Raw genomic sequence first — 25,512 nt, forward strand, 5'->3', positions numbered from 1 at the left:
AGGCCACAAAGAATCCCAGCAGAGCAGCTCTGGGGGGCTGGGGGCACCATCAGACCCTAATGGCCCTGACCAGCCTCACTCGAGACCCCTCCCCAGCACCCCTGCCCAAAAGACCTGAGGTCAGTGTCAGCTCAGGATGGGCACCTGTGGCTCCCAGCTTGTGCCCCCAGTACCGAGAAGCCCTGCTCTTCCAGCTCCTTGGCAGAAATAACTATACTGCAAGAGAGGTTTCATATAATGCTTCTATTTACTTAGTGCTTTCTGCTTATTTTATGACTATAAAATTAATTTACAAAAGGTTCACAATGACAGAAAGATACATCTTCAACAACTAGTATTTTAAGTCTTCTCTTCCAGACTAGGCCTGCTCTACGTGCAGGCTATTTATCCAGTGCAACTATTGCTGTAATAAATGAACGGTTACAGAACAGTCTCAAATCCAGTGGTAATCTACACTACACAAACAACAGTCTTTTAAGTAGTCTCAATCTTGTTTCAACTCGAAAAGTCTGCTGCACCTAACTCAACAGGCTGCACATCAATTCTACCTCTTCAGATGTCTCTCACGTAACTTACTACTCTTTCTGCTGACCATTGAACAACCTGAATTGTAATTCATAACACTGATCTAAAAAATACATCCATAAATATTGCTCACTTCAAGCTCACAACGTACACCAGACTTCAGTCTCTGACATGAACAAAACCCCTCTCGTATCTCACTGTATCCAGGGTATTCTCCACAACTCTGATCCTGCAAAACATCCATACATCTTGTGAACTTTGAGCTTATTAACTATTTATTGTTTCTTACAAAACATTTTTCAGGTATATATTTCATAGGGAAACTGCTATTCTCCCTGGCTGCTGTGGTATGCGCTGTCTGCTGGGTGACCTTCTTTGACAACTATTACAAGTGCATCAGAGAAGACCACAATTCACAGGTAGCGTCTGCCGACCTGGGCAAAGCTGTCTTTCTGTGCCTCCAAAATTTCTACTCTAATTTCTGTCATAAATGTGCTCAGTTTGCAAACTGAAAAGATATTTTCTGATTTGCCTATTTTCTATTAACAATGAGTGTTCTAGGGGCTAGGTATCATTGGTATTAATAATAATGTTTATTAATAGTAATATTCTTGCTATATAATAATTTATTAAATTATAATCCATTATAATTAACATTATTAAATTTATATTATTGTTATTAGTAATAATCCTACAGTAGACTGAGCCAGACTTCATTGCCTTCCTCATGCTGCTGAAGTGCTGTAAGAGAAACAGGTTCAATGCATCTGCCAGTGCAGCTTGATTTCATACCAGGCCCTTGTAAAGCTCATTAATTCTGAAGGTTTTTATCATGCCTAAGTGTTGTTAAGGATAACAGTCATCTAGGAACAGGACCATAGTGGGGACCGCCTTCATAGTTTCTGTCTCAGACCCAAGAAAAGACTTCAAGTAGATTCAAAACACTTGGCTGATAGGTTTTTAACAGTTTATTGTGGTGTTTGCAGTGCAGCTTCACACTTAATTATTTCCTTTCAGAAAGAGACTCTGCACAGTTTATCCGCCTGGCCTTTTCATTCCTGCTCAGACTTTTGAAATAAGTAGGTAAAAATGAATGACGTTGTAGCATCTGCACTCAACATGTGGAGACAAAACATGGCCCCTACATTCAGTGGCAAAGGTGGTGTTTCTGAAACATTCTAATTTCTTGGGAAATTAAGGGTACTTTTAAAATGCCCTGTGGTTAATTAAAGCAGCTTGTCTATAAGAAAAGAGACAATTCTGTTGATGATGATTACTTCATCAGAGGTATGCAGTGTCAAATGTCAGTCAGAATGCTGGTGTCCAATGAGACATGCATTCCCTTGTAAAATTCCTATGCTAGTAAGAGCCAAAAAATGGGGATAAAGGCATGTTAGTACAACAACATATCCAGAAGGAAGGAAATGGTGCTGAGAAAGTTAAGATAGTATCTTAAGATAAAATATCTGTCTTTCAGTCTTGTCCTCATTATTTAAGGTATTTGGTCAACTTATGTGTCTAATTTCAGGATTTGTTCTGAGATAACAAAAAAGACAAAAATCCCTGTATCAGCAAATACAATGTGATGGTGCTGTGTTCAAAAGCCCTAGACAGTTTTTCTGTTGACCTTACCTTATTTTCTCTGCATCTCCCTATAACCTGTTTATTTTTACCTTTTATCTTTTTGCTTGCCTTTCCTGTCTAATTTCAAAGGGCTTTTTTTAGTCTTTAAACTTTTAGCTGTGACTCAGATTGTCTGAGTCATCCTTTTAAGACTGAAGTCTTTCCTGGTCCTATGAAAAACTTATTTGAAAAATCTGGGGGAATATCTATCACTTATTAAACAAACATTCTGGATTACCCCTATTAAATTGCGCCCAATCCCCAACTGAAAACGACTGGAAATGTGGTTGCACCGAGTGCCACCATTATTCCCATCACAACTCAAATGGACAGGCTCTGCCTCAGACCTGCCTGGAGCAGCCAAAGGCAGAGCCGCGTTGCATTTTATCATAAATATATAGAATCAAATGACATATGAATACTGCATGTCTACGTAGAACTGCAGAGAAGCAACCGAACCCCTCCTCCTCTACGACTATGGGATTTCTTTCACTGCTTAGGGGACTAAATCGCCCTGAAAGAGCGCCAGTAGCTGGGAAGGCTGGTTGTCTCTGGCAGTATCCCAGGGCAGAACTGCCTTTTCCCCATTGTGAACAACAAGAAAATGTGATATTGATACTTTGTGCATTCACTTCAACTTCCCGCTATCGGATGACGCAGGCTGCAGCACGAGGACAGCTAGTGTGTTAATGGAGACAAGGTTCCTCACTGGGTTATGTGGTCAGGGGACAAAGGAGTGCCCTGTCACCTGGACAAAGAAGTGCCTTAACCCCAGCAGCAAAAGCAGGCATGAGTTTTCCTTGAAGATCTCGGTTCATCTGTGTGTTTTCTTTACATTTGTAGCGGCAGATGTTTATACTGGGCACATGGTATTCTTACTTTAGCCATTATTTGAAGACAAGTAAAGAAACCAACAATCCAATTTCCAAGGAAAAACAGAGACGGAATTCTGGCTGAATGCAGTTATACCTCCTAAACGGAGCGGCTAAATTCATATGTGGATTTTAAAACTGTAAATAATGAGCAGGACTGTATAATTCTTGCTTTAAACAAATAGAGTTCTGACTTTTAACTATTCAAATCAACATTAACAGTGCCTGAATTGTGCCACTCACGACATAATCCTAGGTGTGGAAATTATGCCAAAGCTTCCAAGGCATTTTGCAAACACTCCAAATATACTGCAGACCAGATATTCACATTGAGAGTTGAATCCTTCAGCACCGAAATTATTACATGCTTTGCTTTCTATGAAAGGTGTGCAAATGTATAGTAATAGTACTTGATTCATGTAATTAGAATAATATTGTAATTAAAGACTCTGCTGTATGATTTTTGCTTGTAGGATCTGATTTAATTTCTGTGAGAAATGCTCGTTTCGTATCGGTGGGCTGTACAACAGACCCACGGTGTTTCAGATCCACGGAGCTCAAAAAAGAGGTTTTCGACAGAGCAACAGGCATCAATATCGCTCTTTCATAGCAGTGAAATAACAACGAAAGAAAATGTGAAGGATACTAACTGATGGCAAAGGAATATGGTGTACTAGGAGGGACTAACTGCTAAAACCAATGCTGTCATTGTCACTTCTCTCTCCCCAAACCTGCATGCATGCAGCTTTAAAATCCACGGTGATAAGCCAGTTTCCTAAGTCTTCGAGCTCCGGCTAACGCTGTTTGGTTACCTGGGTTGAGGATAGCAGACTCTGAACTAAAGGATCAGTATTCAGTCCTATTACCACCACATGGCTGAAACACACAACCCACTTCTTAAACATGTAAACCTCATTACAAACAGGATGCTGTGGGACTGCGTTCCTTATTATTAGAATCAGATGCACAAAATTCTGAGTATGTTTTTGCTCAGGCCATGTCAAACTATCAGCGATTAACCATTAACACTACTGCAATTTGACTGGTAGAAGCAGAATTTAAATCTGTTATTTAAAAAAAAACAACCACCAAACCAAAAAACCTTGCACAAATTTTTCTATAACAAAGGAAGATAAATTTAATATCAACCAAAAAGACAAACTAAAAAGTCTTGCTGTAATGTATTTTTTTAAATAATCCTTTTTTTTAAAAAACAAGTAGATTGTAAATTTGACTTTATGTCTTTTTAAAAGGTAAGAAGGAAGCAAGAAACTCCCTTCTTTTTTTCTTGCAGGCTAGGCTGGATACCTTTCAAACAGGTGAGCAAAGACTACCACCACAAAGTCTCAAAGCACTGGTATCTTGCTCCTACTTTAAACCAGCAGCAAATCAATTCTGGTTAGAGCAGAAAGGAAAAAAAGAGAAACACTTTTCCAAAAAGCCCTGAAGTCTTCTAGGGGAAGGCCGCGTATGTCGCACTTTCCACCATGCTAGCTCCCTTATAGCTGTGCTTCACAGCCTGGGTTAGCCACTAAAGAGAAAAGTAATTTTGTAAATCCCATGTCTACTTGCAGAGACCTGCTAAAATTACAGCTGCCCTCCATATACGCTGAAGGGAATACCATAGTACAGAATAAAGGGATGCAATAATAGCATGCAACACATCAGTTCATCCTTACGCACATACTTAACTTTCAGCATATAGGAATAACCTCAGTTATTCCAGTGAGGATATTCCCATAAACGGTGTCATGCAGAAATGCTTGCAGAGCTTAAGCCTTTACTTGGTCCTGTGTTTGAACAGCTTCACAAAAGACGTCTATTTTCCTCATCAGATGTAAATTGCTGTTATCCCCTCCCAAGACATGAAAGTGTTAAAATGTTAAAGAAATAACTGTAGTTAGTATTACACTCTTTAGATACTTTTCTATAATTTTAATAATTTAATATGCTTTTCATTGAAATATTATTTGCCTGGCTTGCCTTTCTCTCAGATAGTATCTTTGTATCTGTTGTTTTTAACACTAGATTTACCCAAGTCTGTTCTATACCACTGTCCTGGTTTACAGCTCGTTGGCTCTTTCGGATATACTGTATATAGGGTTATAAAATTATGCTATAGTATTTTGGGTTTATTTAGTTTTGAACTGCTGAGAAACAGCATTTTAAGCTTATCAACACTTGCTATAAAACCCAGCCATGAGTTACCCAAAGACAGACATACATTTGCCTCTTGACTGTTGATTGTGCTCTTAATTAAATGCAACGAAGCCCAAGATGTCTATGCCATTACGCAGTTAAATTCATCAGTAGACATTTATCATTGGAAACAAACAGATTTCATTGAAACATTTAACTACTGTTACATTACACAGTTTTACACTTTTTTATTACCTGTATTTGTTTTTCTGACAACATGAACACTCATAATAACTTCGTATACTAATCAGTCCATCTATGGGGAGAACACTAAGCTCTTCAATGACTTCCATCACAGCAAACCATTTCATTATTTTTCATTAGTGAATAATTTGTAAAACTGTTCAGCAGTAGTGTTAAGTAAAATATCAGTACCTCACCACTTTATGTCCCCTAATACGGCCATGGTGACTGCCTAACTTGTTACAAAAATACTTTTTTGTTTTTCTTAAAATTTTCCCATTGGAATAATATATAAAAATGCAATGTGAAATCCACAGGGAGCAAAAAAATACAGAAAGTGCCAGTATTTTTATGGATTAAAATAATTCTGTTGCAGCAGACCATGAAGATCAGAACACAGTTCCTCTTTACCCTAATCCTACACCCATTTTTAAGCATTATAATTACACTGCACATTTAAAAAATGAGTGATATGCGAAAATGTGGGGACAGCAGTAAAGTTACAGATTTGTCAGACATTGCACATAGGAACTTTGTGTCTCTTACTTCAGAAGATTCCAATGTGAGTTATCAAACTGCCCAGCAGTTACAATTTACCAGGTCCCATAGGTAATTTTCATGTTTTGAATGTAGATTAATGAGAAAATAGCAACCCAGTGCACATTTACACACAAAAGGATAAAAGCTTTGCTGGTTAACAACAAATCTAATTTTTGTCTCATTTAACTAATGGCATATGGAATTTTCTGCAAGGCATATGGTACTAATTAAACATGGTACAAGTCCCCCACATAGTCAATATAGCCATGAGGTATCCAAGGAATGTTTCCCTTCAGTGTACATTATCTATGTATTGATTTGATGGTCTGAATGCATAAAAGCCCTGGGAAATAACTGTTTAATGATGTGGGAACCGCACTTCTATTCTTAGCTGTATGAATGCTGCAGTTGCTGAGGAAAATTCTGAGGTACTTAATGATGAACTAACCAGGACTGGTTTATTTTCATTCATTCGTTAACCATGGTTTTTGATATTTATTTTTAACCTTTGTTTTTATATTTAGAGCCCTGTTCTGTGACTCTGTGTGCCAGAGAGCATGAAGTTAAAGATCTCACCCAATTCTTTTAATAGAAACAATAATCTAGATTCCATACATTTTAATGACATTAACACACACCTAAAACATAAGTTTTATGGTGACAATGATATATTTTCAAAATTCTAATATGCATAATGTATATAAATACACTTTCATGTATTTGACACCAGCTGTGTAAATTAAAATATTTGTTCTAATATCAGTGTTAGATATGGGTTAATTATTAACTTTAAATTAAGTCCACTTATATATAATTTTAATTCTCTTTTCAATTCAAGGATATCAGCTTCCTCTAGCATACAGAAGGTCAACCACTGAAAAAATTAAGAAAATGAATACTGTGTTTGTTCTGCTTCATAATGATCACTTCAGGTAAAACAAACAGCAGCAGTGAATTCCCACAGTCATTATCTGCCTACTTACAATGTGCTAAGCAAAATAAAAAAGAGAATAGCTGAGTTCCCTGACATAATGGGAAAATGGTAAATGACCTTCCATTAACCAGAATATTTCCATGCAAAAGAACAACAGGGTCTCAACACCACTATATCCAGCATCAGTGGGTTATTTTGATAGAGACACTTCTCAAACAATAACACAGCAGCAGTTTGTGTTCTGAAAGGTAGCACTGGCTCTTTTGTGGTTCCACTAAATTTCAGAGTAGTAAAAAAGACAGTACAATTTCAACAGTGCTCTGAATTGGCCAACTTACTCAATCTACCATCACTTGCAAAATCTGCCATCGCCACTAACAGAAAGAAACGAAAACTGCTTCCTAGTGCTCCAACTGTTAAATATGCACTCTGCTTTTGTTAATGAGACTTGAGAAAAACCGGTGAGAGTTAAGCAACAAGGCTGTCATTCAGTTTTAAAGCATCCTGATACAAAGTCACACTGCGACTTTTATACTCAAAATAAGATACTAAAAATAAACCTGTAATCTTATCAACAGTCTGCTACAAAACAGTTTAACACTTAAGATACAAAAGCCACCTGGCAAATAAAACATGGTGACTGAAGAACAAATACTGGACAATAATGTTATTTTTACACTTTCTGCACACTGTGCTGGCAGGTGTAACCAGAATCTTACCTGACTACAAAACCATTGCACATACCCTGCTCTCAAAGGCTCTAATTTAACAGGTCATTTCAAAATACTTTCAAAGCATATGGAAATATTACCACTTAAACTTAGGATTCTCTGCTCTTGACATGCTGTACCAACATGAACTGAAAACAGCAATAACAGTTAAGGTGGCTGAATTCTCATTATGTAAACCAAGCTGCATTTTCCTGCTCTACTCACAACAGTATTTCTATTTGTTGAACATGGTAAGAATTGCGCTCTGTGCCTTACTGCTCTAAGATTTCATACACAATTCCACTTCAAAAACACATATGTCCTTAGAGGTATTTTCAAACTGAAATATCATGCAAGATTAACAGTTCTTCACACATCAAGGAATCTTTCTTTCCTCCTCTATATTGCACCAGACATACTGAAAGCCTATGTACCCAAGATATATACAGTATGCTAGATAACACTGAAAACCTAAATTCAGAAGAAGGGGAGGGGAAAAAAAAGTAAGAAAATCAGCTTTTAGCTTAGGAACATTATTTTTACACAGCTATAGAACATTATCTGACAAAGAATCTATCTGCAGGTTTGCTCAAATTCAACAAATTAACACAGCTTCCCAACCCTGCCTTCCTGCATTTACATACCATGCAATATGCACAAAAGGAATACACAAATAAGAGATCCTTTCAGCCTATCTAGCCTGTCATCAAATCTAGCAGAGAATTTTTCATTAATAAAAACAGAGAATGGAAGAAATCAGACCAACCTTCACAATGTACGTCACACCAGGTCCCAGGATCTTCTCACTCGAGTGCAGCCATCCTTGAGAGGGTTTATTGACAAAGCTGCTACTTTGATTCCAGTCTTCACCTCCCGGGTGCATTTCCTCTGACCGTGTTTTTTTCCCCATGCTCATCTTGCTCACGTCCTGCTGAGAAGACGAAGTGGCAGAGACAAGGTTACATGTGTTGTCTGAAGCCCCTGCTGCTGAGCTGGAAGCACTCGAGCTTCCCTGCAACTTGGAGACAGCAAGCTCCTTTACTGCAGAGGAGAGGTTTTTGATACCCAAAAGGCTGCCCGTGTGAGAGAGTTTCAAGTGGGACACTTTATGGAGGAGGGTACACAGGGTGGTGGGTCCATCTTCTTGGTCCTTGCGGAGAACTTCTGGCGAGACAAGGTACGACGGTGCTGTTGAAGCTGTAGCAACTGCTGAGACCTTGCTGTTCATGGACAAATTGTGAATAAGATCATCAACTGATGTCACCGAATCATTCCTGAAGCGGTTATACTTGGTACGTTGAAGCATGCCCTTCTATCTGGTTTCCTGCATATGTTCTGGCAAATCTGATGCCAACGCACGAGATGCCTGTGCTAACATAGCAGGCGATTCATAACAACACGGACGGATAGCAGGATTTTGGGGTAAAAAAGAACAGAGTATAAAGAAGAACAAAAAAATATATATTGTTAAGAAATTTCTTATGGTTCCCCGTTAAGGTTGGGTGAAGTAACAGTTTTCTATGACAGAGATCCCAGTCCTGCTTAGAGCTGCCAACTCGCTCACAGCAAAAGCATGACTCACACAAATGAGAAGGACCCTTTTCAACAAAAGGCTCAGTGAACACTGCAAATCACTTCCTGTAGCAAAAAAAAAAAAAAAAAGGGGAGAAAAAAAACCATCCACCCACTTACAGCACACTAGCACCAATCAATTCTCAAATTTCCTTTTCCTATCTTCTCAAACAGATATTTCCTTCCAACATTTAATTCTTCCTCCACCCCCCCACCCTTTTGGTACCAAAGGCAATTACCTTTACAACTGAATTAGCAGCCTTTATGAAACACCACACTTTATTCTTCTGTTTAAATCTTCTTCCACCTCACATATTTGTGATCTATAAAGAAGTCACAATAAGATAGCAAATATCTGGATAATATTTACACATATATAACCCCCCTCTTGCCACCTCCCCAGCAAAACACAGACACCTTAAAGGTTTTCAGAATACCTTTAAGCACACAAGTATTTTAAAAACAGATGACAAAACTAAAGAATATACACATTTTCTTCCACAGAAGCAGCCTAACAGACTTTACAAGTGCCTTTGTGTCAATACTGCGTCTCATGAAAATTGTTACATTCAATTTTTGATAGAGAAAGAAATCTTTCCCCGTTACTTCACAACAACCTTCTATTTTAATGCAGGAATTACATAAAGTACCTATGTGTGAAGAAAAGTATTTTTCTGATGTCCAACAACAGGCTCAAGAGATGTTTTATCCTTCACCACTGATATTCACTCTGAAGAAAAACATGAAGATCTTCAATTCACTGGAATGTTTGGTTTAATTCTGAAAAACTGAAAAAACCTAAAAGAATATTCAAAAGTCCAGGTAGCAGCAAACTGACATCCTGCAGTGAAAAATCAAAAAATGTACCAAGTCGTATTAAACATAAATGTCAGCCACAAACACTTGATCTGAGAAGTAGCAAAACATGCAGAAAACAGGTATTTCATTTCTCCTACAGTTTTTTGAAAAATACAAAATGTGTACAGCATTGTGATACACAATGCCCATTGTAAGCCGTATTAACGGCTCTTTTCTATAAATTGATCCTCTTTGCAAAATATCTTTTGGATGCAGGACAATACACTGCATTATAAACAAATTCAGACCAGAGAAGTTGCATAGTGCAGTTATTTTTTAAACAGAATGCTAACTGCAGCACAATTTAGAGAAAAAATCCTACGGAATTCCTTCCCTCTCCTGTGACTAAAGGCTGCAGTATACAAACTGCAAATACAGTGAAACAGCCAGCTCAAATACAGGTATTTAATTAGTATATTCATGACACATTAAATTAAGTCAGCACCTCTTATCCCAGCTGTGATGAGTAATGGCAATGTCCTAGTCAGTGTAAAAGCAGGTTTCTAGTGATCTGCGGAATAGCCTTTCATCACCAGGCTGCGAACCTGCTACAGCATCCACACAGCATTCATTCCTCTCTTCATCCTCCTAGCACAGCAACAGCAAATACACACACCATAGCCTATTTTTACGTGTCTCTACTGCTCAGAAAACCCTACTGCTCCCCAATGGCTCTCTTCATTAGACGCGGCTAGCGGAACTGCAAAATGTGAATGAGATTCTGTGCGTGTGAATGGAAGGGCTGGCGAGCATCCCCACATTTCTGTGAATGAAGCGAGGCCTCGCAGCCCCTGCCAGGCAATCCCTGGGGTGCTCACCAGCCCAGCCAATACCAGCCGGCTCTGATGACTCATTCAGCAAAGCCTTGCTCAATAGTGGAAGATCCCATTCCGAGCGCAGGCGGCACCTTTTTTGCAGCAACACCAGAAGACGAAGCTGGTGTCTGAGCAGACGAGGGTGGGCTGCAAAGCCCCCGCGGAAGAGAGGGTGTTGCTGGAGGAATGCACGGGGTGTCCACAGGGGTGGCAGCTGAGGAAAGCTGGCGAGTCGGGTCTGGGTTTCTCCCCAGCGTGTTCATTCAGTCGGTTCATTTACATCCAGGATGGGAACATGAATGTGCACATTTCGTCTGATGTTTGATTGCTCCCTCTGTGCACCAGCAGATTCACGGATTTTACAGGTTTGCCTTCAGAGACCCCTGATGTTAAAAAAAAAAAACAAACCCAAACCAAAAACCACCTGCTTGAAAAAAAAGCATATAGTTATTTACACTGTTAGCAGAGTAGATATTTAAAAACAGTATGATCATCAGTCCACTGAAAGAGAGGTAGAGGGAAAGCTAGAGGATAGAAGCTTCCCAGAGCACCAGCAAAAGGACTAATATCTGACACTGCTTCACTGGACACAGAAACGCTACCCAGAGACCCAATGGATGTTGAACTCTCCCAGAAATCTGACTTAGAGGTCGCAGGGGACTAGTAGCCACAGAATTACCCAGTGCTTGAAATCAGGTGCACATCTCAGTGTCTGGGAACCCGTCTCCTTTACAAATATGACCCTGAATTGGGAGAACTGAACATTTTAAAACCTTTCCTTTCATAGTTATTGGGACTAGAAAAGGTAGATAATTTTGCCCTATAGGCAGCAGGTTCAAATCCAACCCCAGGAAATGATGAATGAAATTAGGAGACCTTGTAATAGGCATAAATTGCAAGTAAAATTAGGATGTAGTTAATTCTAGCTGTTTCCAGAGCACTATAATGCCTTTGGCATTTCCAACAACATGCCTGTAGCTTGCACACTGACTATACCACGCTACCCTCAAACAAACTTGTTACTACTATTACCATAGCAGTACTGACAGCAAGACATTCAAACCACCATTTCACTCTCATCTCTCTATCTGCATCTATGGTAGGTCAGCTAGTAAAGTGGATCCAAGTCAAAAATGAGCCTTTCTCTTTTCTTTTTGCAGGGATATGAGCCAGACGCTGCCACTGTGAGTAATAAATGGCCATGGAACAGGGAATTCATTGTTGACTCAGTAATAAAATGGCAGGTGGAAATTCAATGTTGATAAATGCAAAAAAATACATAATCCTAGCAATACATACAAGTGAGGGGGTGTACACTACCTCTGATGAAGTACAGCATTTCTGATAAACTACTGGTAATGTTGGCATCTCTGGCCATTCCTTCCTTTTTTTAAAATGTTTTTCTCTATTGTTTTTTTCAGTTCTGTTTTCTCATGGATCCTCCTCTCACCCTGACGCAGTCCGTGTCTCATGTGACTGTTCCTCCTTTTCTCCCTCCAAGTGGCTCTCAGGGGCTTATCCTTAGCTGCCACCTTTTTTCCTTCTGTATCTCAACAACCTCTGCAGCCCACATTTCAGAAGCAAGTAAGATTTATTAACAGCAAAGGGTAGGGGAAAAAAAAAGATACTGGGGGGCAAGATTAGAGGGAGGAAAGGGGATAAACTACTGTTTTCCACTGTTACAATGAGGTTCAAAAGGATTTAAATTGCTGCAGATGCAAAGGTAGGAGGCATTGTTGATACCAAGCTAAACCAGGTGAGATGGTGTGATCGCCGTAAAGAGGAAGCGCAGGCAATACAACTGCTACGTTCCATGACCTGTAGTAAGAAACTCCCCTGAATGCAAAAAACATGACTTTCAGTGACCCACATTTAGGGAAATATGAATCATATAATCAGAATCAGCAAAAATATCTAGTTCCATTAACACACTGTGGTTAAATATGTACTCTATACAAACAAGTGCTAGAAACCATTAAAATTCTGCTGAAAGACTATTTCCATTTCAACAGCTTCTGCCCAGTGGCAGTAAAATTGCTTGTGGACTAAATGGAATTAAAAAAAAAATGAGCATGAGAAAGACAATGACTTTGGAAAAAAAAAATCCAAGCTGCAGGGAGTGCCTGAGCCTGTCGCTGGTGCCCGAGGCCAGCGGAGACACCACTTGCGTGCGGTGCGGCCAGGTGAGCGACCTGCTCAGCCTGGGGCAGAGCTGAAAGAGGAAGTGGAGAGGCTGAGGAGAATTAGGGAGTGTGAGAGAGAGAGAGATTGGTGGAGCCGCACCCGGCCATCCCTGAAGCAGGGGCAGCCGGCGGAGGCCCCACAAGCAGCAGGGGATCCTCTGCCCTCGTGCTGCTGGGCAGAAGGAGGGGACCGAAGACACGAGGGAGAATGGAAACAGGTCCCCGCTTGGGGCAGCAGGTGAATCCCCTCCCGGCCTCCCTCACCGTCCCAGCTGTCCTTACACAACAGGTATGGGGCTCTGGAACTTGAGTGCCAGGAACATGAGGACCCTGATGAAGGTCCATCCGGGGGGTTGCCTGGGGCGAGTCACCCAGCCCCTCGCATCAAGACGTCCTGTGTTAAGCAAAAAAGGAGGGTAATTGTCGTAGGCGACTCCCTTCTGAGGGGTACAGAGGGCCCAATATGTCGACCAGACCCAACCTACAGGGAAGTCTGCTGCCTCCCTGGGGCCTGGGTGAGAGACATCACCAGGAAACTCCCTGGTCTGGTTCGGCCCACTGATTACTACCCGCTGTTGGTCATGCAGGTTGGCAACGAGGAGGTTGCACTGAGAAGCCCAAAGGCAGTCAAAAAGGACTTGAGAGCACTGGGGCGACAGGTCGATGGAGCGGGAGCACAGGTAGTGTTTTCATCAATCCCTTCAGTGGTAGGGAAGAACGCTGAAAGGAACAGGAAAGCACACCTGATCAACACATGGCTCAGGGGCTGGTGCCATCACCAGAATTTTGCGGTTTTTGACCATGGGGTGGTTTACAAGGCACCGGGCCTCCTGGCAGCAGATGGAGTGCAACAAGGGAGAAAAGGATTCTTGCTTATGAGCTGGCAGGCCTCATCGAGATGGCTTTAAACTAGATTTGAAGGGAGAAGTGATTAAAACCAGGCTTACCAGAGATGAGCCTAGGAGTGGTGTGCCAGAGTTAGGGGTGAAATTGAGAGCTCAGCTCAAGTGCATCTACACCAATGCACGCAGCATGGGCAGCAAACAGGAGGAGCTGGAAGCCATTGTGCAGCGGGACAGCTATGACTTAGTCGCCATCACATAAACGTGGTGGGATGACTCTCATGACTGGAGTGCTGCAATGGATGGCTGTAAGCTCTTCAGAAAGGAGAGGCATGGAAGGAGAGGCAGTGGGGTGGCTCTGTATGTTAGGGAGAGTTTTGATTGTATAGAAATCAACAATTGTGAAGACCAACTGGAGTGCTTATGGGTAAGGATAAGGGGGAAGGCCAACGAGGCAGATATCCTGCTGGGAGTCTGTTACAGACCACCTAACCAGGATGAAGAGGCAGATGAAACATTCTATAAGCGACTGGCAGAAGTCTCGCATTTGCTGGCCCTTGTTCTTGTAGGGGACTTCAATCTACCGGACATCTGCCGGAAGTATAACACGGCAGAGAGGAAACAGTCTAGGAGGTTCCAGGAGTGTGTGGAGGATAACTTCCTGACACAGCTGGTGAGTGAGCCCACCAGGGAGGTGCCTTGCTGGACCTGCTCTTTACAAACAGAGAAGGACTGGTGGGAGATGTGATGGTTGGAGGCCATCTTGGGCTTAGCAACCATGACATGATGGAATTCTCGATTCTTGGTGAAGTAAGAAGAGGGGTCAGGAAAACTGCTACCATGGACTTCCAGAGGGCTGACTTCAGCCTGTTCAGGTCACTGGTTGAGAGAGTCCCTTGGGAGACCGTCCTGAAGGGCAAAAAGGTCTAGGAAAGCTGGACATTCTTCCAGAAGGAAATCTTAAAGGCACAGGAGCAGGCAGTCCCCATGTGGTGTAAGATGAGCTGGTGGGGAAGGCGACTGGCCTGGCTGAACAGGGAGCTTTTGCTGGAACTCAGGGAAAAGAGGAGAGTTTATCACCTTTGGAAGAAGGGGAAGGCAACTCAAGAAGAGTACAATGATCTCATTAGGTCAAGCAGAGACAAAATTAGAAAGGCAAAAGCCCAGCTAGAGCTCAGTCTGGCCACAGTCGTACAGGATAACAAAAAATGCTTCTACAAATACACTAAAAACAAAAAGAGAGTCAAGGAGAATCTCCATCCCTTACTGGATATGTCGGGGAACATTGTCACCAAGGATGAGGACAAGGCTGAGGTACTTAATGCCTTCTTTGCCTCAGTCTTTAATAGCCTGACCAAGTATCTGCAGGGTATTCAGCCCCCTAAGCTGGAAGACAGGGATGGAGAGCACAATAAACGCCCCATAATCCCGCAGGAAACAGTTAAGGACCTGCTAAGCCACCTGGATACCCACAAGTCTATGGGACCTGATGGGATCCACTCAAGAGTACTGAGGGAGCTGGTGGAGGAGCTTGCCAAGCTACTCTCCATCATTTATCAGCAGTCCTGGTTAACAAGGGAGGTCCCAGACAACTGGAGGCTTGCCAGTGTGATGTCCATCTACAGGAAAGGCCAGAGAAGGATCCCAGGAACTACGGGCCTGTCAGCCTGACTTTGATACCGGGGAAGATCCATGGAGCAGTTCATCTTGAGGGTGCTCACAGGGCATGTGCAGGACAACCAAGGGATCAGGCCCAGCCAGCATGGGTTCATGAAAGGCAGGTCCTGCTTGCCCAACCTGATTTCCTTCTATGACCAGGTGACCCATCTAGTGCATAAGGGAAAGGCTGTGGATGTTGTCTACCTGGACTTTAGTAAAGCCTTTCACATCGTCTCCCACAGCATTCTCCTGGAGAAACTGGCGGACTGTGGCTTAGACAGGTTTACTCTTCGCTGGGTGAGGAACTGGCTGGATGGCCGAGCCCAGAGAGTCGTGGTGAATGGCATTAAATCCGGCTGGCAGCCGGTCACAAGTGGTGTTCCCCAGGGCTCAGTTCTGGGGCCGGTCTTGTTCAATATCTTTATAGATGATCTGGATGAGGGGATCGAGTGCTCCCTCAGTAAGTTTGCAGATGACACCAAGTTGGGTGGGAGTGTTGATCTGCTGGAGCGCAGGAAGGCTCTGCAGAGGTATCTGGACAGGCTGGATCAATGTGCTGAGGTCAACTGTATGAGGCTTAATAAGGCCAAGTGCCGGGTCCTGCACTTTGGCCACAACAACCCCATGCAACGCTACAGGCTTGGGGTGGAGTGGCTGGAGAGCTGCCCGGCGGAAAAGGACCTGAGGGTGCTGACTGACAGCTGTCTGAACATGAGCCGGCAGTGTGCCCAGGTGGCCAAGAAGGCCAACAGCATCCTGGCCTGTATCAGGAATAGTGTGGCCAGCAGGAGTAGGGAAGTGATCATGCCCCTGTCCTGGGCACTGTTGAGACTGCACCTTGAATGTGGTTTTGAGCCCCTCACTACAAGACGGACATTGAGGTGCTCGAGCATGTCCAAAGAAGGGCAACAAAGCTGGTGAGGGGTCTGGAGCACAAGTCTTATGAGGTGCGGCTGAGGGAACTGGCGTTGTTCAGTCTGGAGAAGGGAGGCTGAGGGAAGACCTTATCGCTCTCTCCAACTACCTGAAAGGGGGTTGTGGTGAGGTGGGTGTTGGTCTCTTCTCCCAGGTAACTAGCGATAGGATGAGAGGAAATGGCCTCAAGTTGCACCAGGGGAGGTTTAGACTAGATATTAGGAAAAATTTCTTCGCTGAGAGCGTGGTCAAGCATTGGAACAGGCTGCCCAGGGAGGTGGTGGAGTCCCGTGACTGGAAGTGTTCAAAAAACATGTGGATGTGGCGCTCTGGGACATGTTTTAGGGGGCATGGTGGTGTTGGGCTGATGATTGGACTTAATGATCTTGAAGGTCTTTTCCAACCTTAATGATTCTGTGATTCTGTGAATTTGGGTTAGCTAAATTATAAGAAACAGTGAATATGTCAGACAAACTTAAATAGAGATGTTACTATGAGTTTTAATTGCAGCACACAAAAAGTAGACATAGGGCCACCCTTGTTGACATTCCTCTATACAATAAACCCTAAACAATTAATGTTACTATGACACAGCATTAAGCCATCAGCAAAAGGGATGCTAGTCCTCACATTGTAATCTGATGGACACAAGTGTTAATGCTCTGTTCCAGTAAATCAATTTGCAGAATATTTACTATCACAAATGTTCGATTCCTCCCACAAAAAGATAGCGTTTCAACAGTACAAAGGTTTCTAATAACCTGTGGAGACATTTCTTCTCTTGACTAGTTAACTGAGAAGGGAAAATACCAGCTTTCTTTGCACGAGCTAGATATACACCAGAAATCTCTTATCCAGGTATTAATCAGCCTAATCCAGCTTTATTTGAGACAACCTCCGATGGTGTAGTTACAGACAAGCAAGACAACATCAAGACAAGCTAAAAAGCATTATGATCTAACCTTCTTAAGAAGGTATGTAGCTATTTTAATTTTAAAAAAATCTAACTAACATTGATTTGTCTATTCTGTTTGTACATACGTAGTACATCATATTCTGTCTTTCTCTGTGTCTCTGATATACCTGCACACAGAGCTCAGTTACATGCTCCTGTGATTTCATGGGAGACTCTCAACACACCTGACAGAAATATTCAAAGGCACTGAAGTTTCTATCAGTGTCATTAAAAAGACACATGACTATATACCTCTACTTCAAAACATTTTGCAGGAAAAAAAACCACAGACTGGGCTCACATCACTTAGATTTTTTTCGCATACTGGGTGTTTGAGTCAGACCTCGGTTTACTGTCCTATGCAAAAAAACCCCAACAACCCCCCAAAAAAATCCCAAGGCCTGTAGGCAAAGGCTATGGTTCTCCCCTAGCAAAAAGAAAAAAAATCTATTTTAACAAATTCTAATTGATTTAACAAAAAACTGCTGTAAATTGCCCCCATCTCCCTTTCATTCTCACCCCTTCTCTCTCACCCGATCAGAGTTTTGCTGTTTCCGTGGCAACCTTATTGCTAAGGGTGGGCTGTGCCAGTAAATGGGAGTATTATCTGCGGCTTTGCAAGTTATTTCTTTGGAAAGCCACACTGTTGTAAGTATTACTGTTCAAAATCAGTGACCATTAATCATTAATGATCAACTTTGGGCTTAATTTACATCAGTGGAATGTAAAATTAAGGTCTGAAATATGCCTACAAATTTCTGTGTGGATGCTTACGTCTACATCAGGTAGAAGCTGACCCTAAACAAGGAAGGTATTTTTTCTGTTACTTGAAAATAAGTAACAATTACTGAAACAATTTTGTCTTAAAATGCTTTCACCCTGTGAAGCATGACATGAAATATTTGGAAGAAAATGAAACTTGTAACTCCTTCCACTCCATTAGTGGTTCCTGGGGGCCTATTGTTAAAAGTCAACGTACTATAGAAGTTCAGACTAAAGATGTATCTGAGGTAATACCCAAACCTGAACAAGACACTAAGCTTCTGCAAGGCAGGATTAGACAGAGGAGTGCATTAAAATCCGCAAACCAGCACTAAATCAACTTTGTAACACGGGACCTGCTCTTACGAAATCCCAAATTTTTACAGTAAAGTCTTCCTTTCTCTAAGCCAGCCCCTGAGGTGAGAAAGAGAAGTAGCAGCCATGTAACAGGGCTGCATTTTCCAAGTACAATCTAAAGCTCAGCCCTGCCTGTGTGGCTGCCTGCACCTGCCACAGCCCTTTGCAGCTGCTCTTCCTCTTTCTCCCTGTCCCAAGCTACCGCCAGCCCTCTGCACCATGAGCTGCGCTCCAGCCGGAGCATCATCCCTGACAGGGACGCTGCATCCCCAAGAAATACCTGCCACTCATGTTTTCCTCTGTGCCCACAAACTATCACATGGTCGAGAAACCATCCTGTGTTGTGAGTAATGTAGTAGGCGGCCCATAACCTTCTCTCTGGTCCTGTGATGCACTTGCACTGATGGAAATGACAGTTCTTCTGGGAGCATCTGCAGTAATGTCTAAGTGACTCCAGGTGTTTTTGTTTTAAACAATCAGAAAAATTGGAGATTAGGAGGAGAAAGTAAACAGCAACCTAGTTCACTGACAAATTATGCAAGCACTCTTCTTGCTGTCTTCCTTTGACAAGGAGCCAGCCAATTACTTATTTGTTAACCCAGCATCTTTTTGGTCCTCATTCATGAGATACATTTAATAATTCAGTTGTTCTCTTTTCTACTTTGTAATAAGGTGTCTATTTTTGTCCTGGTAGGTTTTTTGTGTGCTTTCTTTTTATTCTATCTTATTTTCCTACGTACGGCTTGCAAAGTTGCTTTAAAAAACCTGTATATGAAGTTCTGATTTCATGAGTTTCCTATTGATTTCAATAGGACTGGAATTTTATTGCAGGTCTCCCAATCCAAATGCAAGTTTAGGAATTGTAATTGTTTCTGAATTTTTGTACAAGGTTTCTTAGATAAACTGATTAAAATGTAGAAAAATACCTATGAGGTACAGGTTATTAAATGATATTTCATTGGTTGCCGTTCAAAAAGTATGTTTATTTTTATGAAAATGTAAATTTGTCATTGATTATTTTCCTTTTTAAATGCATGAAAAAATTTTATTACATATACAGTATACATACAAATATGTGTTTTACCACCAAGAGATTTATAATATATAAATAGTATATATAGTACCTACATATATACTAGTACCTACTCCTATAGCTAAATACTGGAAAGAAGAGCAGCAATAGAAAGGATGATGTGGAGAAATGCACAATGCTCTTTTTTGTAGGTTTTGGCATCAGGCAGGGCTAATTGTACCCTGTCTGAGCAGACACCAGTCCATTAAAAATATCGAACTTTCACAAATCCATGTGTTCCCCCTCCGCTAACTAAAAAGATATAATCGAAATGATAAGAACTGAAAAACAGCAAAGAGTATAAATGTCCATCTTTGTCTTACGCTGCACATCAGACCAAAATTCTGGCAGTATGTGCAGAGACTTGGTGGCAGTAGCAGAGCTGTTCAGCCTGCTCTCCCCCTCCTGTCGCTGACAGCATCACCTTTGCTGTGTTGCCATAAAATGCATGGTGTGGCATCTGACTGAAGAATAACACAGAAAAAATTGGGGTTTTTTTAACCAGGTCAGTTCTAGAGTCCGATTCACTAAACAAATTGAACTGAAGGCAGAGCCAGGGTAGGAATAAGCAGTCATGGACTGCAAAGAGAGAGAGGAAATGTATTAATTGCATAGGCCAGGATAAATGCCTAATAACCCACTTGCATCAGCTTCACCATGAAACACAACCCGCTAACTCGTGCCACCAAACCATACAGATTTTCTCAGCAAACAAAGAGTTACCTGCCGTGTTGTATTTATAGCAAAGCCATTACCGATCAGTGCTTGTACTGAAAGAATTCTGGCAATTCTGCAGCAGTGGGTAACAGCGCTGGTGGAGGGTTATTCACAGCAGTTCTCATCCTGGCAAATTCAGAATGTGGGGTACTTCAGCATTATTTGTACAAATTGCTGGTGTGAGTCACTGTACCTGTTTACGCTAATGCTGCTTGTAATCTGACCTGAAGTGATGGTTAACTTCTTCCTGGGTACAGTCATGCGGAAAAGGCATCCACAGACACATGTATATGCATGTGTGCACAGTCACACACACATACACGCATGTATTAAGGATGTATTTTTTCTCAGCTAGGTTGCTTGCCTTCCTTACATTTGAGTCAGACTACCTAGGTACAACAATAGTATGGCAAACAGGGTGGTCAACCTGCGAAAGACCCAGTAATGAAGCAGGGGTGGGTGGCAGGATTTAAATAGCTGTTTAAATTATCACTTAACTGGACTGAAGTTTACAAAATCCATTGCTAGTACTGTGAGGAAAGTCAAGAAGTAAAACAGCTGCAGATGAGAAGACTGAAAAATTCTGTCTTAAGCTCCATGCATTGAAGCAGACCAGAAGGGAGGCAAGCATCCTGCACTCTAAAAAGGGCTCCAAGATTAAAAAATGTTTAGAGTGGCACAGGAGTGGAGACAATGATGTGTGTACTGCTCTACTGTCATCCACAGCAACTTGTGTATTTCTTTGCTATAAGAAAAGTATATAGTGACTTTCTCTAGGTACCCTCAGAAAATCTGTTTTATTTCCTCAAGCAGGACAAGCCCCTGAGAAGCTTCAGTACAATTAAAGTTGAGAAAGGACAGAAGCTACTGATATTCTAAGGGTTGGCAGTTCTCCAAAGGACTTTGGGCACACGAGTTACGACCAGATTTTGGTAAAAACAAAGACATGTAGCAAGGATGTACAGCAGAGAGGCTGGAGCCAAAAACTTGGCCAGAGCTTGAACAGACAAGGAGAAACTTAAGCCCATGGGCCACACACAGCTGTTTGATGGCTATCCAGGTCAGAAGAGCCATCCCAGAATGGGAGAAAATGGTCAACTATGAGGGTCTATTGAGAAACGCATGCATCAGTAGCCTGACTCCCGAGTTGCACAGTGCTCACTGTGCAACTGGGAGTTCACTGGCATCAACAAAGCGTTGGTGCCAGGATGAAGAGGTGGAAGAGAGATGCCACTGGCAGAGGCACTAACCTACACTCCTAGCTCCAGAAGCGAGAAAGGGAAAAGGGATGTTGAAGCCACCACGCAGCCTGAGAAGGCCTATTATGGCAACAAGTAAAGCAGAAGGAAAAATCCTACTAAGTGGCAGTGTAAACAATCAGCCTTACTACCTGCTGGCAACAGTAGTGCTGTTATCTCCAGGTAGTTCAACAAGTTTAAGCGACAGCACATCTGTGAGACTGACTGAACACTATCATTACAGTCAACATGTTAGTGTTGTATAAATGTTGATTGTCTGCTGTTATTATTCACTTTGACTGGGATAGGAAAGAGTAAGGATCTATGCTGTTATGAAATCATTATTTGCCACTGAAGCAACCTGTTAAGTCTCTTCTCTAGCAGCTATTACTGACCACCATGAACTGCAATTACCCTTAAACTAATATTTTGTTTTAATATGACTAACAGCACTGTATCTCTCTAGGGCTACCAAAACAATGCCACAGCAGTGCTTTGTCCTGCTAAAGCTACTAGTCTACCCAAGTGCAAGAAACTATACCAATAAAAACATGATTTTGCACATAACACTGTGTAAATCCTAAAAGCCTGCTTTTGCACAGCGCCTGACCAACATATGCCTGACCAGCCTATCTAAGCTGGCAGAAATCTGTTGTTTAGATACAAGCATTAGGATTGGCATGTGGCTACAAAATCCTTAAGTACAATTAAACTAAAAACTCAACAGTTAATGCCAAAAGAAGTCTACTGCACAAAATATACAGAAAAAATATACACATCTGTCTCCTGTGCAGTTACTCAAATATCAATATAAATGTTCACAGACCACCATGATGACAGTCAAATGACAGAAAAGGAAGATAGTAGAAGGTTGCAGCATAGCAATGAGTGGGTAGATGGGAATTCCTGGACTGACACTCCTTCTTACCTTGCCAATACCATTTTAATTCTGTTTTAACATTTTGGAGCAAAAGTTTTTTAAGAAAAAGCAAAAGAAAAATCTTCCTATATGCACAAAAAACCATAAATTATATTTAACTGGTCTATACAACGTCTTTGTAACTCTTCTAGCACATAGACACTTTCATCATGCGTACGGACACAGCCATGCCACACAATAAAGTTCAAGTCACACAAAACTAACACCTGCCCTCTGCTGTCTAAGATGCAGAAGAAGCTGGAAGGAGCTTTTCCTTTCTACAGAGACATTAACTCCCTCTAGAGCATTAGCGTCTATGGGCAGCTCAATCACCAGCCTGACAATCACACCTAAAAGAGGGAATAACGAGAATGAAAAACTTGTATCAAAGTCCCTGCAAGGCCATGTTATGGCAGCAAGAAGTGTTGGCCATCAGAAAGTAAGACCACAGTTTAATCCTGCTTAAGAGGGCAGAAACATCCTGCCTGCCTGTCTCATCTGTTCAGAAGCATACTGCACCGACCAGCAACCCTGTTTCAGTTGCTGCTTCAGCTTTTCGTGCTTTTGAAAGAAAGCAGTCCATAAAATGTCACCAATAGATCAAACACCTTCCTCAGCCTTATGGGGTCCTTTGCAGCAGAAATGATGTTTCCATCACTTAAGGAAAAGGATGGAGATGTACTGCCAGGAGAGGTGATACACAGTGAACCAAAGCATGAGGCATGAGCAGTGCAGGGTGGATCATACAGTTCATCTTTCTATAATTTTTAATTATGTCCACAAAATTATCTTGTAGCCATGAACCAGCAAAGAGATCAAAAGGATGACTAAAAAAAAAAAAAGAGGTAAATTCTTCACAACATAGATAACAGTCAAAAATAAAGAGGCATTTTTCTAGTTCCCACAACAAATTTTCCCTTTTATCAATTAATTTTTACTTCAAGATAATAAAATTTGAAACTTCTCAGTATAGCAGGTGCCCAGAATCTTATTAATAAATAAACAGTGGGCTGAACTAACAAAATAGTCATTTGGCACCACCAGAGATTTTACTGAACTATACCAATATGAAAATATCCTTTAAGGGCTGTTAAGCGCCTATTTGATAAAGCTATTTATTTTCTAAACCATCATTAATTAATTTGTTTTGAGTAGGACTTTGTCCAAAGGAAACTAAAGTTTGTTGCTAGGAAACTGCCATAAAAGTGTCCTTTACTTCTATACACTATCAAATTCATGATCCTTTAGCCTGGTTTCCATTCCTTGATCAACTCTGTAACTGCTCAGTAACTCTGTAACTCTGTGTATCATTGGTCAATCAACCGTTAATGAAATCACTGACCAAATTCAGCCAAAAACTGCAAAGAAGGGGAGGTATCAAAGATGTTAAGTAACAACACATTCATGGAGTAAGCAAGCGGGGAAAAGGGTGCAATTCTATCCATGCATCTAGACAGGAAGGCACCATAGCGTTGGCCCGTATTTCTTAAAATCTAACGCTTTTAATAAACATGCTCTACCTATTACTGGAGATACTACCAGTATTGCAAAACTTCACAGATACTGTCAAAGACATCGGCAATATAATCAACATAGTTAGCAGGAATTGTTCAGCTGTCATTGTGTAGGAATGAAAAGGCTTTGTATTATGCCATAGAGCAGTGTTTACATTAAGGAGTAAGAAGGATTTTCCAACGTAAGTTTGGAGCTTCAGACCACATTCTCCTTTCTCCATACTGTTCATATGACCTTAACCTATCTCACAAAATATGCCACCCTACCTTTCACCCTTATCTTCATGCAGACTGGAATAAACCTGTCATAAATGCTTAAAAGAATTACTTGACAGTACCTCTGCACATCATTATACTACTATATACTTTTTTTTTAATTATGTTTATCTCGGTTAATATCTCCCTCGCCAACACTCAAAAATTTTAAATCTCAGTTTGCCAAGTTCCATATACTAAAGCACTTGGAACCAGGTCGTTCATCTATCAAAGATCCATCTCACCATGATCATGATTGCTATCACTAATTAGAATAGAAAACTCGGGACTTCTCAGTATTTCGGCAAATCTCAACCACTGATCCAGCTGTTCAGTTGCACATTCATTTCAACAACACTAAATATGACACAATGCAATTTGCAGTTTGCCAACAGGCCTGAAGTAAGCTTAATCCTAATATTTACAGTTAATCATTTGTAGAACAAAAGGTAAATAGAAGCCACTCTTAATATCTACTCTAATCTTCCACATAACACAGGCAACATGTCTTCTGTGAATTTATTCTTCAGTGGACCACTGTGTTACTTTCAAGGAAAATGCCTAGTGCTTGTGAAAAATTCCTAGAGGCTGTCACAACCCTGGGTAAATTGCTACCCTAATCAGTCACCCAATTGTTTACTGTTTGTAAAGCATATGCACAAAACAAAACCACCTCACATTACACTTTCAAGTCTGTTCTTAGCATGGGGAGATAAATAAAGTCTGTATCAGGTGTAGATTTTCTAGGTAACTCTTGAGGCTCAAGTCAGCCCATTAGTAGCTACCAGTGCTGGCATACTCCTACGCTATGCAGCCTAATGATACAGACAGACTTGCCCCCACCTGCCGTGATTCATGCAATCCAGTCAGCTAATACAGTAGCATCGCTCAGCAGAGCAAGGGTACAGTCTACAGGCAAAAATGTACACAATTTTCTCTGTGCTATTCTGGATCCTGATTATGGGTCCCAGGAGTAACAATATACTGCTGTTGCTTCTAATTTTGATATACAAGTGTGGAAGCCCACCCTACATGAAGAATGAAAAAAATTCTGAGCCTGTGGAGGGCACTATTGCAAGAGAGAGTGGAGCATACTTAGCAAAAATGAGCTGCAGCAAGGTAGTCTAATATTGGCCTTTCTAGCACTGGCTTCTAAAATGCTGCCACATAACAAATATTTTTATAACCAAAATGTTCACGTGAAAAATAATTTTACTGTTTCTTTGATGATCACCTTGCACTCAGATCAAGTAGACAAAATGTCTATATATTTATATACATGGATACACATAC

At 41.3% G+C, this 25,512-nt stretch overlaps 1 protein-coding gene across 1 annotated transcript in view; it reads right to left on the reverse strand.

Annotated features, from left to right (window-relative positions):
• The window catches only part of SHC3 (SHC adaptor protein 3), a gene marked incomplete at its 3' end in the record, with an annotated part of 57,987 nt that extends 48,223 nt beyond the window's left edge, over positions 1-9,764 (reverse strand). The window contains exon 1 of the mRNA XM_082013652.1: positions 8,353-9,764. Coding sequence (XP_081869778.1) covers positions 8,353-8,892 — 540 coding nt within the window. The 5' untranslated portion in view covers positions 8,893-9,764. The remainder of the gene's footprint in view (positions 1-8,352) is intronic.
• Positions 9,765-25,512: the final 15,748 nt, after the last annotated feature.

This window comes from Phaethon aethereus (assembly GCF_964289735.1).
Source record: "Phaethon aethereus genome assembly, chromosome: Z".
Classification (NCBI taxonomy): Eukaryota; Metazoa; Chordata; class Aves; order Phaethontiformes; family Phaethontidae; genus Phaethon; species Phaethon aethereus.